Source organism: Lipotes vexillifer, unplaced genomic scaffold (assembly GCF_000442215.2).
Source record: "Lipotes vexillifer unplaced genomic scaffold, Lipotes_vexillifer_v1.1 scaffold302, whole genome shotgun sequence".
Taxonomy (NCBI): domain Eukaryota; kingdom Metazoa; phylum Chordata; class Mammalia; order Artiodactyla; family Lipotidae; genus Lipotes; species Lipotes vexillifer.
Genome location: NW_006798913.1, coordinates 1,742,592 through 1,761,290, shown reverse-complemented (window position 1 = coordinate 1,761,290; position 18,699 = coordinate 1,742,592). Strand labels below are relative to the sequence as shown.

Here is an 18,699-nt window from a genome sequence, read left to right as displayed (position 1 = left end):
TTGAAAACCAGCACAAGTAATGAAAGGTAAATGCAATCAACGATTACAGCCTATATCAAAAGTCCTGAAGGCATTTTCAAAAGGTTTTCAAAAGGAATCAATAAAAGTTCCATAAATAAATTAAAACTACGAATATGGTGATCACCTCAAATAAAAAATGACGTGGATGCCAAAAACAATAAATGGAAAGAATGTCAGAGAGTGATGTCAAGGAAAACCAGACAGATCATCACATCAAAATAAAGTGATACATCCACAACTCTACAAAAAAAATAAAAGACCACTGACTTCCTTATGTCGATCACCCTAAGGATCTAGCATACTTACTATCACACTAGAAACACTCAATGAATGTTTCCTAAATGAATAAATGATTAATTAATTCATTAAGGAAAGTATTATAGGATGAGGAGGCAATCATTCCTTTAATTTATAAGCCCATCCAAGACTAGCTAGTTAATATCAAGATCCAGGAATGGAAACCAGATCTCTACATTATTAGTCACTGCTTCCTTTATTGTGGAATTTCTAGAATTCAGACTGATTAGAATTTTTTAATTGGATCTATAACTCAAGAATCTACTCAGTCATGAATTAGGCAGTATCTTATAAACAGTTAATTGTTAACTGGTTTATATAATCCATATGATTTCTTTCTGATCTTCAAAACTTCTATTTCTGAAGCTTGTAATTAGATCCAATGATACCAATGTAGTAATATTAACCAAATCCATCAGAATACAAAATTACTTAAATAGTGTCATGACATTATTTATCACTATACATAACAGAATACATGCATCAGTCATTAAAAATATTTTGAAACAATATTTAATAGCATTAGAAAATACCATGATATATTAAGTAGATAAGTAGGATACAGTTTTACATATATGGTCCAAATTTTTAAATGTTACATATTAAGGAGAAAAGAGAAATGGAAAAGGAGAGGAAATATATCAGAACATTAATTAGTATACTGGATAATGGAACTACAGATTATTTTTTGTTCCTATTTTGTACATTTCTTTATTTTCCAAACATGCTAGCTAGTTTGTGTCATAGATTTTTCTTCTCACATTCCACACAAAACTTACATAGTTCCTCCTTTTCCACTCATACAGAAATTATACCTTTAGCCAATGGGATAGATTTTCTGTCTAAACATAAAACCCTATAATTTTAAGAGCTGCTTCAATTAACAATGGAAGTAAAAGATAACAGAGTTTTTCCCTCAGGTACCTAAATCCCCAATAGCCAGCAAGAGAATTTTTCACTGAAGTTTATAGATTAAGGATAGCCCAAAACAAAGTTACACAAAAAAGGAACCTGTATTTATCTCCTTCCTAAATATAGACCTCTACCAATAATTCCAGGACATATTCAATAGCTGTTTACTTAAACGGAGACTATTCACCTCTCATCACATACATTACTTATAATCTATACATTAATAATAAACTGTGAATGCATACAAAGATGGGCCACAATTATCAAAAGTAGAGGGCTCTGTAGACTGGCTGTCAGAATGCCAATCGGCCACCCGTCAATGCAATCATGGGAACCTGGTTTCCTTGGCTACAAAATAAGGGAACTGACGCTTATGTTACCTATCTCAGAGAGGAGGCGTACGAATGAAATTATAACATGTATATAAAAATATGATCAATGTGCAAGTTGTTATAATTATGATCACCGATCTAACTCAGAATTTCCTACACCGTGTTAAGATTGTCTCAATCAACAATGAAAACAGAACCATACAAAACCTATGGGATGCAGCAAAAGCAGTTCTTAGAGGGAAGTTCATAGCAATACAGGTCTTCCTCAAAAAACAAGTTGTCTCAATCAGTCTTTACATTTGTTGAGCCATGCCTAAAAGTTATTTCTCACGACTGAAGCCTCAGATTTGATAATATATTCATGGTATTGATAATATATTTGATAATATATTCAGAGTTCTTAAAAGCAAAGGATAAAACTTACAGCTTAACACTGATTACCTACAAACAAAATCTGTCTGGTTTAAAGTACTGATTAAATCATTATGATAATACTCTTCCCACAATGCAAAGCAGGAGTGCAAGGTTAGACTGTGCAGATGAAAAGGCAGGTGCAGAAAACCCTCCACCGACACTGCCCATCCTCACCCACAATACAGAGCCTCCTCCCACTGGTATCTGCCTCCCTTCAGATGCCAGCCCCACTCCTTAGACTTCTGGATGCCCGGCTGGGTCCTCTTTGAGGCTCTGACTTACACTGCATGGAGCTGGCCATGGATCCTCACCCATCTCTGCTCTTCCAGAGGCTACAGCCCTGTAGCCTGGGTTCCTCTTCTTTCCACAGGCCCCAGGTCCTCTGAACATTTTTAAGTATATGATCAATAACCATTTGGAATTCAACCACATATTTCAATTTGGTGAAGATCAATTTCTTGGCCCCAGTGCTTCCTCTCTGTCCAGCTTTCCTAAGGAAAGCTGATTAGAACGTGTGATGGAGGCTTGGGGAGGGTGTAAGTGACACAGTAATTTGTGCAACTGAGCATGTAATCAATTAATTCCTGATGAGAAATATGAGGTTGGGAACAATATTGCTTGAATGTTTTCAATGAAAGACTAATTACAAAAGTATTTTATTCTGTTTATTTTATTTTAATTCTACTGAAGCACAAATTTTAATTTCTATATAGTTTTCTAAATGGGAAAGCATGGAGATTAAGTACATCTGTTTTTCCACAGAAATATAAAGCACCCTTGTATTTTGCTTTCTGTAATTTAGAATTCTTCAATCCTTCTTCTGTTCTTCAAAGAAAAGTATAAAGACTAAGATATCTGTAGTAACTAAGTTGTTCTAGCTTCTGAGATTGCTTGAAAGACACATTCAAGTAATACTACAAATGACTTCATAACCATAAGCCCTCCCTTAAAAAGATTATAAAATTTACTCTATATGCAAAATCAAACTCTGAATTTCAACCACTTGGCTTTTTATCTACCAAGTATTTTCAATATTCTCTAGTTTCTGTTATGTAGCTAAAGTTATCACAAAGATCACAAAATGAACAACCAAAAACAGAAAATCAAGTAATCTTGCTGTACCTCATAACTCACGGTTTTAAAACTCAAATATGATCATTTACCTGCTGCTTAATTCTAAGTGGTAACATAAAACTTTGTGTTATTAGACATTTTATATATATATATATATATATATATATATATATATATATGGCATGACACCCAGGCTATAATCAAATCACCATCACAAAAATTCTCTAAAAAATTATACAAACTACTATCTATGTAACCCTACTTCTGATTACATTTTAAAAGAAGTAATTCAATATCCTAAGAGTTCAACTTACCATATTTTGCAGGACCTGGACTACTAATGTCAGCCTATCCTTAAAATAGAACAGTTCAACTAATTTTAGACTCAAGTGTTATAAAGCGTCATAGCTGCCAGCGAGCCAGATACCTGAACTGTAGCAGCAGCACATGTAGATACACCAAAGCAAACTGTCAGATTGCTGAACTCTGAGCCACCCCATGCAAGTCCACATTACAAGGTCCACAGGGTGCACGTACCCAAAACAAAACAGTACTTATAAATAACATGCCCATATGAAAGGAAATACCCAGGGCCTTATTTATTTAAATAATATCTATAATATGCAATGGTTCAAAAGTGTCAAGAGGAGGTAAGAATATAAAAAGACTACTAACATATACACACTACTATATATAAGATAGATAAATGACAAGGACCTACTGTATAGCACAGGGAACCCTACTCAATATTCTGTAGTACCTATATGGGAAAAGAATCTGAAAAAGAATGGATATATGAATATGTATAACTCAATCACTTTGCTTTACTCCTGAAACTAACACAATATTGTAAATCAGCTATACTCTAATATAAAATAAAAATAAAATTTTTGAAATGGAATTAAAATTTCAAAACTCAAACTTAATTAATAAAATTGACATTTAAGTAAACTTTTAAAAAAATAAAAAGACTACTAACCATTTGCAAAACATGTAATAAAGGACTGACATCTAAAAGATACAAAGGACTCTTAAAACTCAACAGGAAGAAAACAAACAACCCAATTAAAAAGTGGGCAAAAGATCTGAACAGACAACTCGCCAAAGGAGATACACAAATGCAAATACACATATGAGAAGATGCTCCACATCATATGTAATTAGGGAAATGCAAATTAAACCAATTCAATGCTACTACACACCTATGAGAATGGCTAAAATCCAAAACACTGATAACACCAAATGGTGGTGAGGATGTGGAGCAACAGGAACTCTCCTTCACTGCTGGGGGAAATGAAAAGTGGTACAGCCACTGTGGAAGACAGTTTGGCAGTTTCTTACAAGATAAACACAGTCTTACCTATGATCCAGCAGTCACACTCCCAGGTATTTACCCAAAGGAGTTGGAAACTTATGTCCACACAAAAACCTGCACACAAACATTTAAGCATCTTTACTCAAAACTGACCAACGCTGAAAGCAGCCAAGATGTCCTTCAAAAGGTGAATGAATAAACAAACTGTGGTATATCTATACAATGGAATATTATTCAACAATAAAAAGAACTGAGCTATCAAGTCATGAAGAGTCATGGAGGAAACTTAAATGCATGTTACTAAGTGGAAGAAACCAGTCTGAAGAGGCTACATACTGTACAATTCCAACTACAGGAAATTCTGGAAAAGATAAAACTACATGGAGACAAAAAACAATCAGGGGTTGCCAGAGGCATGGGCATGGGGAGGATGAACAGGTAGAACACAGGATCTGTGGGCTGTTGAACTATTCTATATGATACTGCAGTGGTGGACACGTGACATGCATCTGTCAACTCCCAAAGAACTGTATATATTCAACATAGTTTTGGAAGTCCTAGCCACAGCAATCAGACAAGAAAAAGAAATAAAAGGAATCCAAATTGGGAAAAAAGAAGTAAAACTGTCACTGTCTTCAGATGACATGATACTATACATAGAAAATCCTAAAGGCACCACCAGAAAACTACTAGAGCTCATCAATGAATTCAGTAAAGATGCAGGATGCAAAATTAATATACAGAAATCTCTTGCATGTCTATACACTAACAATGAACTATCAGAAAGAAATTAAGGCAACAATCCCACTTACTATTGCATCAAAAAGAATAAAATACCTAGGAATAAACCTACCTAAGGAGGTAAAAGACCTGTACTCAGAAAACTATAAGACAATGGTGAAAGAAATCAAAGATGACACAAACAGTTGGAGAGATATACAATGTTTGGGGGTTGGAAGAATTAATATTGTTAAAATGACCATACTACCCAAGGCAATCTACAGATTCGATGTAATCCCTATCAAAATATTGATGACATTTTTCACAGAACTAGAACAAATAATTTTAAAATTTGTATGGAAACACAAAAGATCCTGAATAGCCAAAACAATCTTCAGAAGGAAGAACAGAGCTGGAGGAATCAGGCTCCCTGACTTCAGACCATATACAAAGCTACAGTAATCAAAACAGTATGATACAGGCACAAACACAGACACATAAATCAGTGGAACAGGATAGAGAGCCCAGAAAGAACTGTGCAATGTTACTAATGCAAATTGGATCTTAGTTAATAATAATGTATTAATATTGGTTCATCAATTAAAACAAATGTACCACACCAATGCAAAATACCAAATGGGGAAATTGTGGGGAAGGAAGGGAGTACTGAAGAACTCTGTACTTTCTGCTCGATTTTTCCATAAAACTAAAACTGCTCTAAAAAACTGCTCTAATAGGTCTATTTTTTTAAGGCTACTGCCCTAGGAGCAGACAGAGAACTTGCATTCTTAGGTCTTCCTCATTCACTGACTGACTATGTAATCTCTACTGCTCAAAAGACTTCATATGCCCTATTTTATCCCACCTTTATTAACCCAGTGAGGTAGAGAGTGAAGGAGATGTGCCTCTCACTGCAGGAAGGATAAAGTAAGCCACCAAGTAGTATCATTTCACGCCCGACAAGAATACAAATTGTCACACTGGCAAAACCAGCAGAGAGAACTGTAACACTGAATACAGGGGCATGTCTTTAATTCACTGGGACAATGGTATCTTTGTATAATGTCTTTAATACCAGGACTCACTGGGAAATATTTTCACCCACTAGAGAAAAATCGGGACTTTGTCAACTCCCTTTGACGATTCTTTCCAGGAAACATCTCAGGCATGTATCAAAGCAGCCACATTCATCACTGACATTTACAAAATTTAATTATTTTCAAAAATCTCCTCAACCTAAATACACACTGGAAAAGCTCATATTAAAATTTTCTTTTATTTTCATGGATAGCTACTCATTAGAATTTATAGTCCAGCTAAGATATAACAGTTCAAGCTCCAAAGTCTATTTAATATTTCAATTGAACTAAATCTCTATGGATTTCTAAACTATTAATTTTTATTTCATGTATCCATTTAACACACCTCAGAAAGTTTTGGTATTAATCAAAATCATAATTCTAATAAAAAGTATGCTTATAAACACTATTTCTGCAACATTTCCTGGTCAATGTAGCAAAACTCAAAATACGTAGTTTATATCGAATATACACTTGATGTTCAAATGTCACTGCTACCGCTTTTAGCTATACGATTTCAGGAAAATTAACTTCTCTAAGCCTCAATGTCCATATCGGCAAAACAGTGGTGGTTGTAGTCAAGATAAAGAGTTACGAGATTTATAAATAATAGATAACTCATTTGCAAGACCCTGCACTGTGCCTGTCATATAAGTAGGTAGGAATATAAGTGGTAGCTATTATTTCGACTATTTTAAGTTACAAATTAAACACTTAACACATAAATTCAAGAATGGCTTAGACCTTATAGTAAATGATCATATAACCATTGACCTTCTTATAGACCAAACAAAACTGACTCTAAAAATTTGCTGAAGTTTATGTAGAAAAAAACAACAAATAAATTAAGACATTGTTGTGAAATAAAACCAAACAACAAAAGTTGTTGAAATATATTAAAAGACTGATTTTTAATCATTAATACTTTTAAAAAGGTTCTGAAACCAATCATTTTATTTGCTTTTAGAAAACAGATTCACTGCTCTAGGATACTATAAATCACGCTGAGAGGATTGCAAACAACAAGACTGGTAAGATATTTCTTCAGGAACCTACATTAAATAGAACATTCCAGTTTTCTAGGTCACTCTATGGCTGTATTTCCAAGATCAAGCAAACAGCACTGACTCCATTTCTCTAAAAAGGAAGGTATAAGCAATGATTAATATTAAGAATTTGTTTCTAATGTTATGTCAACTACACCTCAATTTATAAAAAGAGGAAAAAGAAAAAAAGAAAATACTGCTGTTTCAAAACCATATTTTCTTTTTTTCTGAGAAATATTTATGCATTTACTGAATTTACTGGATTCATCTATCTATAGCTTAAGCTAAATGTCTATTTAATGCAGCTTTAAATGAATTTTTAAAACTCAAAACCATATTTTCTAATGAACACATACTACAAATGATTTTTTACAAATGAAAAAGAACACACTCCAAGTATCTTCGACTACAACTTCAACAACGAAGTCATTGCACCCCGTGCTGTCCCCACACACAGAACCAACCATCAGCCGTGCTGTCAGCTTCTGAAATAAGTTTCTCTTGATCCAGCCTTCCATTCAAACCACCCCAATTTTACGGTGGCCTCCTGCCCTGTCTCCCTGCTTCCTGAGTCTCCCTTCCCATTCAACCATCCACACCGTTACCAGCGTCATCTTCCTAAAACTGATCTCATTGGTAACATCCTGCCAAGGATCATTAGAGTTCCCCTCCCTGCCTAGAGAAGAAACCCCAAACTCAGTGCTGGCTGTTGCATCCCATGATCTTTTCAATCTGGTCCAACATAACCCTCCATATTCACCCGTATCCATCTTCCCATAACCTCCATCCAATCCCATCCCTAAAACCTACTAAAGCTTACCGTGCACTTTAGCCAAACTTTCCAAATGGGTTCTGCTAATGAAATGGAATACCCCTGCCAGCCCCTCCTCCTGAGAATTCCCACCCTGCTGCCTTCAGCCTCTCTCAGGGTAAAATCCCATTTGACTCAAAGGACAAAGCTTTCCCCAACACCCAACCCCAGCAGAACTATTTGCTCCCTCTTCTGAGAGAGAAGAAAGTAGGGTGGAAAACTATAGCAAATAAAATTGCATTAAACGGATAGACCATACAATGGAATATTACTCAGCCATAAAAAAAGTGAAATAATGCCATTTGCAGCAACAAGGATGGACCTAGAAATTATCATACTAAGTGAAGTCAGAAAGAGTAAGACAAATACCACATTCTATGTCTTATATGTGGAATCTAAAAAAAAAAAATGATACAAATGAACTTATTTACGAAACAGAAACACATTCACAGATATAGAAAACAAACTTATGGTTACCAAAGGGGAAATGGGGGAGTGGGAAGGGATAAATAAGAAGTTTGGGATTAACACATACACACTACTATATATAAAACAGATAAACAATAAGGACCTACTATATAGCACAGAGAACTACACTCAATAGTTTGTAAAAACCTATAAGGGAAAAGAACCTGAAAAAGAATGGAGATATATATACGGAGTTTTATATATTTATAAAACTGAATCACTGTGGTGTACACCTGAAAATAACACAATATTGTAAATCAACCATACTCCAATAAAAAAAGAGATAAACCAAAATATATATATATATATATATATATAAAAGCCTTATTTGATTGCTTATAAAATAATGATATACTTCAGCAGATAGCTGCCTGAAATTCCTCTTTGGTAGAAGGCAGATATGTGCTCTAAATTAGTAAGAGCTGAAAAATGAACACAGAAGACTTCCTTCAATAGCCACTGTAAAGAGAGGGGCCCCATGTAACAGAAGCACCTGAGTTTCTTTTAAATTAATATGAAATACTAAACACTGCAAACTACAAATCTTCTCACTCAAACACCAGGCTTATGGAGGCAAATAATCTCAGTGCATTTTTTGGGTTTTTTTTAACATCTTTATTGGAGTATAATTGCTTTACAATGGTGTGTTAGTCTCTGCTTTATAACAAAGTGAATCAGTTATACATATACATATGTTCCCATATCTCTTCCTTCTTGCGTCTCCCTCCCTCCCACCCTCCCTATCCCACCCCTCTAGGTGGTCACAAACCACCGAGCTTATCTCCTTGTGCTATGCGGCTGCTTCCCACTAGCTACCTATTTTACATTTGGTAGTGTATATATGTCCATGCCACTCTCTCACTTTGTCACAGTTTACCCTTCCCCCTCCGCATATCCTCAAGTCCTTTCTCTAGTAGGTCTCCGTCTTTATTCCCATCTTACCCCTAGGTTCCTCATGACCTTTTTTTTTCTTTCTTAGATTCCATATATATGTGTTAGCATACAGTATTTGTTCTTCTCTTTCTGACTTACTTCACTCTGTATGACAGACTCTAGGTCCATCCACCTCACTACAAATATCTCAATTTCATTTCTTTTTATGGCTGAGTAATACTCCATTGTATATGTGTGCCATATCTTCTTTATCCATTCATCCGATGATGGACACTTAGGTTGCTTCCATGTCCTGGCTATTGTAAATAGAGCTGCAATGAACATTTTGGTACATGACTCTTTTTGAATTATGGTTTTCTCAGGGTATATGCCCAGTAGTAGGATTGCTGGGTCGTATGGTAGTTCTATTTTTAGCTTTTTAAGGAATCTCCATACTGTTCTCCATAGTGGCTGCATCAATTTACATTCCCACCAACAGTGCGCCAAGACTGAATCAGGAAGAAATAGAAAATATGAACAGACCAATCACAAACACTGAAATTGAAACTGTGATTAAAAATCTTCCAACAAACAAAAGCCCAGGACCAGATGGCTTCACAGGCGAATTCTATCAAACATTTAGAGAAGAGCTAACACCTATCCTTCTCAAACTCTTCCAAAATATAGCAGAGGGAGGAACACTCCTGCCCATTTTTGGATTGGGTTGTTTGTTTTTTTGTTATTGACCTGCATGAGCTGCTTGTAAATATTGGAGATTAATCCTTTGTCAGTTGATGAACATAGATGCAAAAATCCTCAACAAAATACTAGCAAACAGAATCCAACAGCACATTAAAAGGATCATACACCATGATCAAGTGGGGTTTATCCCAGGAATGCAAGGATTCTTCAATATACGCAAATCAATCAATGTGATACACCATATTAACAAACTGAAGGAGAAAAACCATATGATCATCTCAATAGATGCAGAGAAAGCTTTTGACAAAATTCAACACTCATTTATGATAAAAACCCTGCAGAAAGTAGGCATAGAGGGAACTTTCCTCAACATAATAAAGGCCATATATGACAAATCCACAGCTAACATCATCCTCAATGGTGAAAAACTGAAACGATTTCCACTAAGATCAGGAACAAGACAAGGTTGCCCACTCTCACCACTATTATTCAACATAGTTTTGGAAGTTTGAGCCACAGCAATCAGAGCAGAAAAAGAAATAAAAGGAATTCAAACTGGAAAAGAAGAAGTGAAACTGTCACTGTTTGCACATGACATGATACTATACATAGAGAATCCTAAAGATGCTACCAGAAAACTACTAGAGCTAATCAATGAATTTGATAAAGTAGCAGGATACAAAATTAATGCACAGAAATCTTTTGCATTCCTAAACACTAATGATGAAAAATCTGAAAGTGAAATTAAGAAAACACTCCCATTTACCACTGCAACAAAAAGAATAAAATATCTAGGAATAAACCTACCTAAGGAGACAAAAGACCTGTATGCAGAAAATTATAAGACACTGATGAAAGAAATTAAAGATGATACAAATAGATGGAGAGATATACCATGTTCTTGGATTGGAGGAATCAACATTGTGAAAATGACTCTACTACCCAAAGCAATCTACAGATTCAATGCAATCCCTATCAAACTACCAATGGCATTTTTCACAGAACTAGAACAAAAAATTTCACAATTTGTATGGAAACACAAAAGACCCCGAAGAGCCAAAGCAATCTTGAGAACGAAAAATGAAGCTGGAGGAATCAGGCTCCCTGACCTCAGACTATACTACAAAGCTACAGTAATCAAGACAGTATGGTACTGGCACAAAAACAGAAAGATAGATCAATGGAACAGGATAGAAAGCCCAGAGATAAACCCACGCACATATGGTCACCTTATCTTTGATAAAGGAGGCAAGAATATACAGTGGAGAAAAGACAGCCTCAGTGCGTTTTATACATTTGTATACTCTGTTGTGGAGCTAAAATGGAAAGGAACACATGACAGCCTAGAAATTCCATCTCTGTATTACCTCTGTAGCTTCTGATGCTCTTAGGATCTCAGTCTCTAGATGCTTTGGTCAAACCCCCCAGCTCCCCACAAAGCCAGGCTGCTGGGCACTCGGGACCCAGAGGCAGAAACACAAACACTTCTCTGCCTGGCTGCAGATTAACATTAAGACAAGTTGCTCTCACCACCTTTCCTTACATATCATTTAGTACCTGAAACCGCCATTACACCAGAAAAACAAGCATCTCCAAAGTGTTCAAATAAAAAGTTTTTAAAAGCATAAAGCTTTTTTTAAAGTCCCTGACTAAATAAATGTTGAGATAACCATATAAGGCTAAATCAGAACAACAACAACAACAAAAAATAAACTAAAGGAGCATGAGCGTGATGTTTTGAGTTCAAAGTTAAATTCACTAACAGTAGCTAATAACCCATTACCATTCCTGAACTGATATGTGTTCCTTATAGTGTAAGGCAATGAACAAGATCTTTGGCCGATTTAAATCTTAATTATTTAGTGGAAATTACTTTTCAAATCCATGTTGCAATATCATAAAACACTCAACTGTGTCATCTGGAAAATCCTCAGAGACGTCAAGGGAGCTCTCAAATTCTCTCCAACTAGAGCGAAATCGCATAACATTGTGTTATGGTTGTTAATGCGTCCAGAGTTTAGGTTTCCAATTTCAGGACAGACATTGCAGGTTGCAAACACAATATCCATTCTCTCCTTATTCTTTACCAACAGAACTTCACTTTTGTTCAGGGCACTAAGTGGGGCCAGCTAAAATGTCTATTTTCCTAGTCTGCCTTGCAGACAGCAGTGGCCCCTATAACAGTTCTGGCCAGTGAAATACAAGCAAAAACTGCTAAGTGGGCTTCTAAAAAAGATCTTTAAAAGGAGGCTGAATCAACTTGTCTGGATCTTTTGTCCTTTGTCCTTGTAATTCCCCTTCTTCCCATCTGGAATTGAGACACAAATGCTGGAAGAGCAGCAGCCATCTTGTAATGCGAGAACAACCACATGATGTACTACAAGTGGCCAAGAAGAAACATAGGAGTCTGGGTCCTACTGGCAAATAGAGGTGCCCTACAGCCCTCCCAGTCCTACCTGAGGCCTCTCAGTCCCTGAGAAAAAGAAAACACTATCATCTGTTTCTGCTACAAACAGCCAAACATAATCTTAACTAACAGTCATTACCAGCTAAGCCTATTTCATTTTTTAAAAGAAAAAAGCTCAGACTAATACTGTCATAACTAGCTACAATGCAACACTATTATGATATAGCCCTGTTAAAGGTCACTTATTACACAACTGACTATGAAGGCCCAGGAGGAGATGAAATCTGAAATCAAGATTTTGCAGAATCCTAAAGCCAGCTGAAAACCAATGAGGCCACACTGTATGAAGGAAGCAAACAAAGTAAAGAAACCTTTACATTCCAGCTTCAATTCAACGGGCACCAGAGTTAATTTACACAGTAAAAGACAGGATTTTGACCATTCACATAGCTACATAAGGACTTAAAACAGAAGTGAAAATGAAAACTACTGGCTGTGAGTAGTTCTCAGTTCATTTTGTCACCATGGGCATAAGCAGAATCACACGGCTCTAATGAGAGAAGGGACTTCAGCAATTGCTTTAGCAATTCCTCAACATTTTCATGAGAAACAGAAAATTTTGCCTTTTTCTTAATCGAAGAGGGTTTTTTAGTGATATATAGATATACAGATAGATATAGATATAGATAAGTAAGAAATCTGCCACTCAGCTTTCATAGAGAATAATAATGAAACCCTTTTTATAGCTGTCTGGGGATAACCGATTAATTTCCAGGTCAATGGAAAAATATCCATTTTCTTGGACCAAAATAATTTACCTTCCTTGTCCGTTAAGTCTAAAATGTATAGAATAAAATTTATTGGGTTCACATTAGTGATCTCATTTTCACACTTAGTATCAATTTTAAAAAGTAACAATGTATTGAAGAAAGAAAATCTTCCAATGAGAGACTCAAACAGCAGAATTTCATAGATTAGAGTGACATCTAGTTAATATCGATAATATAATAATATATAATAATTATAATAACAGTATGTAGGTCAGTTTCCTTATACTGACAGGAAAGACAAGAGGGATGTTCTGCATCTTTTGTGCTAACCTACTAAAAATGTTTTCTATTTACATGGTAAATAAACTGCATAATTCACTATAGATATTAAAGAAAGCCACTGACACGGGCAATTTCTAGCATAAACAATAATAAAGAAATATGTTTTATTCGAAAGTAAATGCCTTTATTCACCCTGACTGTGGTAATCTGCTGAAGTAATGAGATTTTATTTTTAATCAGATGCCCTGAATATCCTGGCAATGAATATATTTTATAAGCAAAGGGATTGGAATATGAATCAGGACACTGCACCCTTCTCTGCAGCAAATAGCTCTTTCTGTGTTATTCTAATTTAGCAAACAGTTGCCTATTTTCACGCAGAAGTAAAGGACCAAAGTAAGACCCAAGAATAGACCACACCATAAATAATTAGGGCTCGCTCACTTGCCGCTATTCTTGTTTTGCTCCAGAAGGCTAGGTCTGAAGTCCTTCCAAAGCCATCTGAGGACTAAACTCTCAACTTCTAAATCTAACAGTCAATTGCTAACATTATAGGTTATTGTAATTCTACGTTTCTGTCACAGACTCTGAATTTGTTACAGCTGACCCCACCGCTTACACATTCAACAGCTGGGGCATATGATCACTTGGCAACCTGATAACACTCCAGCCAAATGCAAAGTCATCCTGGAACCAAGGAACTCGGGCAGAAATGAAAATCAAAATAAGCTCTCTTACGTTCAAATGGGAATGGAAAATGTTTTGAACAATGCATGATTTCAGAAAATGCAACAACTGTACTTTGAGAGTTGAGTGAACTGACACTCCCTATTCAAAGCCTACAATTCTTTTCTGATTAGATCAGCCCCCACAGCAAGTCATCGGGATAATAAGCTCTGTAATGAAGTCATCGAATTGGATACTGATGGGAAATCATAACCGGCTTCAAAACACATCGGGAAACAATGAGTTTTCCAGGTCTCTAGCTTTCCACATAATACACTGGCCAATACTCTTACTCTCCTTTCCAAGACCAGATGAAACACAGAACATCTATAAAGTCGGGGACAAATTGATGACCTAAGCATTTTAAAACCACAAAGAAAACGAAGGAAACGACCTTCACTTTTTCGGTGAAATTCGGGACTATATGTTTGAAAAAGTGTACATGTAAGTGCAATACTGATCATTAGGTTATAATTAAAATGAAGTGTAGTGAAGACTGCAATGGCCTCCAGGTCTTCAATTTCCCTTTAGTTCCAAACGCAAATAAAAACCATCTTTTAAATAACATCCACTTCCTCAAGGCAAGTCAAATCACCTCAGTTATGCCTGTTTTCCGAGTCACCTGCAATCACCCATGTGTCACAGAGGTAAAACTTGATGGGACAAAAATTCATACAGCTATCATTTTTTTCAAAAGTAAAAAAGGTACATACTTTCAAACTTTCAGACATTTTTCTTTCTGACCTTAAAGAGCATAGGTGTACATCTTCCATGAGGTTTATTAGTATATTGCAATATTTCTCATTTTTAAGGTTCTGGAACAACTGATTAAGAACCTTATTTTTAAATGGGAGGACAGATGTAAACATGAGTGTATTGCACATGAACACACACACAGATGCTACAAATGTGCTTTAGCCTAAAATATCATTGCACTTGCTCAGTGGTAGTGTCATACACAATAGAGTCTTGGCACAAAGGAATTCTGATTGTGCTGTTTACAGAATTCTACATGGATTAAAGGAATGTCAATAATAAAACATGTTCTACAAGGAGATGAAATATATTCATGGGTAGATTTTGAGCTCTGGGGGGATGTGGAATTTAATTATTCAGTTCGGGATTCTATATTTCTATTTTTTACAAATAGAAAACTAGTGATACATGCATTTTTAACCATATAATCCCCATTCAATTTACAGAAACTGAGTTTCTTAAGACGGCAGCAAATATTCAAAAGATGCAAAACCACTTGAATGCAACCGATGAAATAGGCCACTATTCACCATGAATATATTAAGGCTCTGGGAGCTACCCCTGGGTGTGGAGCGCTTAGAAGCCACAGTTAGGAGACCGTCTGGGCACACTGAAAAATAATTTCCAGAGACAAAAATACCCTTTAAGATGAGAAGATGCTCTTTATCTAACGTCACATTTAACTATAAAGTCAAAATAAACATGATACTAAAATATCAATACTATTTATCGTAGAATTTCCCCAACATAAAGGATAGGGAGAAAAGTATCTCAAAATATACTCCTTTACGTTTAAATTTACCACAGACTCACTGACGAAAGTCTTTCATGCATCACACTATCAAGTAATCTTTATCATACGTAAGAACAGATATATAGTCACAAACCATAAACTTGTTTCATATAAAATCATTTTAAGAAAAATGATTTGGTGATGCTCTCAGTGGTGAAACAGTCCATTTATTTAAGAAGCCAAGGACCTTTTTGATAGGGTTAACCAATACGCCATACCATGCAAGAGCAGCAATGCCTTAGTAATTCTATGGAGAATTAATCGGTCTCCACCCTCCCAGGAAGAATTATGATGATGCGTAGTGCTTAAAAGCTTTTGCAAGGGAGAGAAAACGCAACGTGCTTCTTGGAAACCAAACCCCTCCCCCGCACTGTACTGCTCGTCCTAGGGCGTCTACGGGCCGTCGCCCACCCCACCACCCTCCCTGCGCTGGGGTACGGAATTCCATCCCAAAAAGACCTGGTCCATTCCCAAGACTGGTCCAGACACCTGTTTACTTGTGCCCAAGCAGTGGTGGCTCGGGTTAAGCAAAGGCGACGGTCACCCCTCTGGTCCCTGCCAAGACCCGCGGCCCGGGCGCGGGGAACCACATACCTTTGTATCTCTCCAGTACATCCTCGTAGGCCTGGAGGTACTCCTGCTCCTCCACGTACAGGTAAGCGGCTGGGGATAGGTACCCCGCCATGCCCAAGTTTACCTAAGCGACGACTGGCCAATTCCCCTCTCCCGCTCGAACCCCGAACAGGATCGCAGTCAGCAAGATGCAGCCTTGGTAATGGAAATGCGGAAGGAGGGCAGGCTGGGGGAGAGCGCCGGGGCGCAGAGCTGGGGCGCAGAGCCGGGGACGCAGACCCGGGAGAGCAGAGCCAGAGCCGGCCGGGGAGACGCCCAGGCCCCCTGGCGGGCCGCGGGTGCGGGGCCGCCCGGCCCGCAGGAGCCACAGTCCTCTCAGGTTTCAGCAGCAGCCAATCTCGGCGAGCCCGGGGGCGGCGACCTGCAGCGCCACGCCGCGCTGAGGAGCCCGGGACCCAGCGGGGATAGGCGGAGGGCTGCGGGCGCCGGGACACTCGGAGGCCGAGGCGGCCGCCACCCTGGCTCTGCGCTGGGCGCCTGCTCGGAGCCGGGAGGACGCGCGAATATCATTGCACTTGCTCAGTGGTAGTGTCATACACAATAGAGTCTTGGCACAAAGGAATTCTGATTGTGCTGTTTACAGAATTCTACATGGATTAAAGGAATGTCAATAATAAAACATGTTCTACAAGGAGATGAAATATATTCATGGGTAGATTTTGAGCTCTGGGGGGATGTGGAATTTAATTATTCAGTTCGGGATTCTATATTTCTATTTTTTACAAATAGAAAACTAGTGATACATGCATTTTTAACCATATAATCCCCATTCAATTTACAGAAACTGAGTTTCTTAAGACGGCAGCAAATATTCAAAAGATGCAAAACCACTTGAATGCAACCGATGAAATAGGCCACTATTCACCATGAATATATTAAGGCTCTGGGAGCTACCCCTGGGTGTGGAGCGCTTAGAAGCCACAGTTAGGAGACCGTCTGGGCACACTGAAAAATAATTTCCAGAGACAAAAATACCCTTTAAGATGAGAAGATGCTCTTTATCTAACGTCACATTTAACTATAAAGTCAAAATAAACATGATACTAAAATATCAATACTATTTATCGTAGAATTTCCCCAACATAAAGGATAGGGAGAAAAGTATCTCAAAATATACTCCTTTACGTTTAAATTTACCACAGACTCACTGACGAAAGTCTTTCATGCATCACACTATCAAGTAATCTTTATCATACGTAAGAACAGATATATAGTCACAAACCATAAACTTGTTTCATATAAAATCATTTTAAGAAAAATGATTTGGTGATGCTCTCAGTGGTGAAACAGTCCATTTATTTAAGAAGCCAAGGACCTTTTTGATAGGGTTAACCAATACGCCATACCATGCAAGAGCAGCAATGCCTTAGTAATTCTATGGAGAATTAATCGGTCTCCACCCTCCCAGGAAGAATTATGATGATGCGTAGTGCTTAAAAGCTTTTGCAAGGGAGAGAAAACGCAACGTGCTTCTTGGAAACCAAACCCCTCCCCCGCACTGTACTGCTCGTCCTAGGGCGTCTACGGGCCGTCGCCCACCCCACCACCCTCCCTGCGCTGGGGTACGGAATTCCATCCCAAAAAGACCTGGTCCATTCCCAAGACTGGTCCAGACACCTGTTTACTTGTGCCCAAGCAGTGGTGGCTCGGGTTAAGCAAAGGCGACGGTCACCCCTCTGGTCCCTGCCAAGACCCGCGGCCCGGGCGCGGGGAACCACATACCTTTGTATCTCTCCAGTACATCCTCGTAGGCCTGGAGGTACTCCTGCTCCTCCACGTACAGGTAAGCGGCTGGGGATAGGTACCCCGCCATGCCCAAGTTTACCTAAGCGACGACTGGCCAATTCCCCTCTCCCGCTCGAACCCCGAACAGGATCGCAGTCAGCAAGATGCAGCCTTGGTAATGGAAATGCGGAAGGAGGGCAGGCTGGGGGAGAGCGCCGGGGCGCAGAGCTGGGGCGCAGAGCCGGGGACGCAGACCCGGGAGAGCAGAGCCAGAGCCGGCCGGGGAGACGCCCAGGCCCCCTGGCGGGCCGCGGGTGCGGGGCCGCCCGGCCCGCAGGAGCCACAGTCCTCTCAGGTTTCAGCAGCAGCCAATCTCGGCGAGCCCGGGGGCGGCGACCTGCAGCGCCACGCCGCGCTGAGGAGCCCGGGACCCAGCGGGGATAGGCGGAGGGCTGCGGGCGCCGGGACACTCGGAGGCCGAGGCGGCCGCCACCCTGGCTCTGCGCTGGGCGCCTGCTCGGAGCCGGGAGGACGCGCGCGCTG

The 18,699-nt window shown here is 38.5% G+C and overlaps 1 protein-coding gene across 2 annotated transcripts in view; it reads right to left on the bottom strand.

The window, feature by feature from the left end:
- The window catches only part of DST (dystonin), a 496,398-nt gene that overhangs the window by 370,248 nt on the left and 107,451 nt on the right, over nt 1–18,699 (bottom strand). Inside the window, exon 1 of one of the 2 annotated variants that reach the window (XM_007471190.1) lies at nt 16,393–16,483. The exons of the other annotated variant lie outside the window; for it this stretch is intronic. Within the exon in view, the coding sequence (XP_007471252.1) occupies nt 16,393–16,483 (91 nt within the window). Of the gene's footprint in view, nt 1–16,392; nt 16,484–18,699 lie in introns of those variants that run through there. 2 annotated transcript variants of the gene reach the window in all.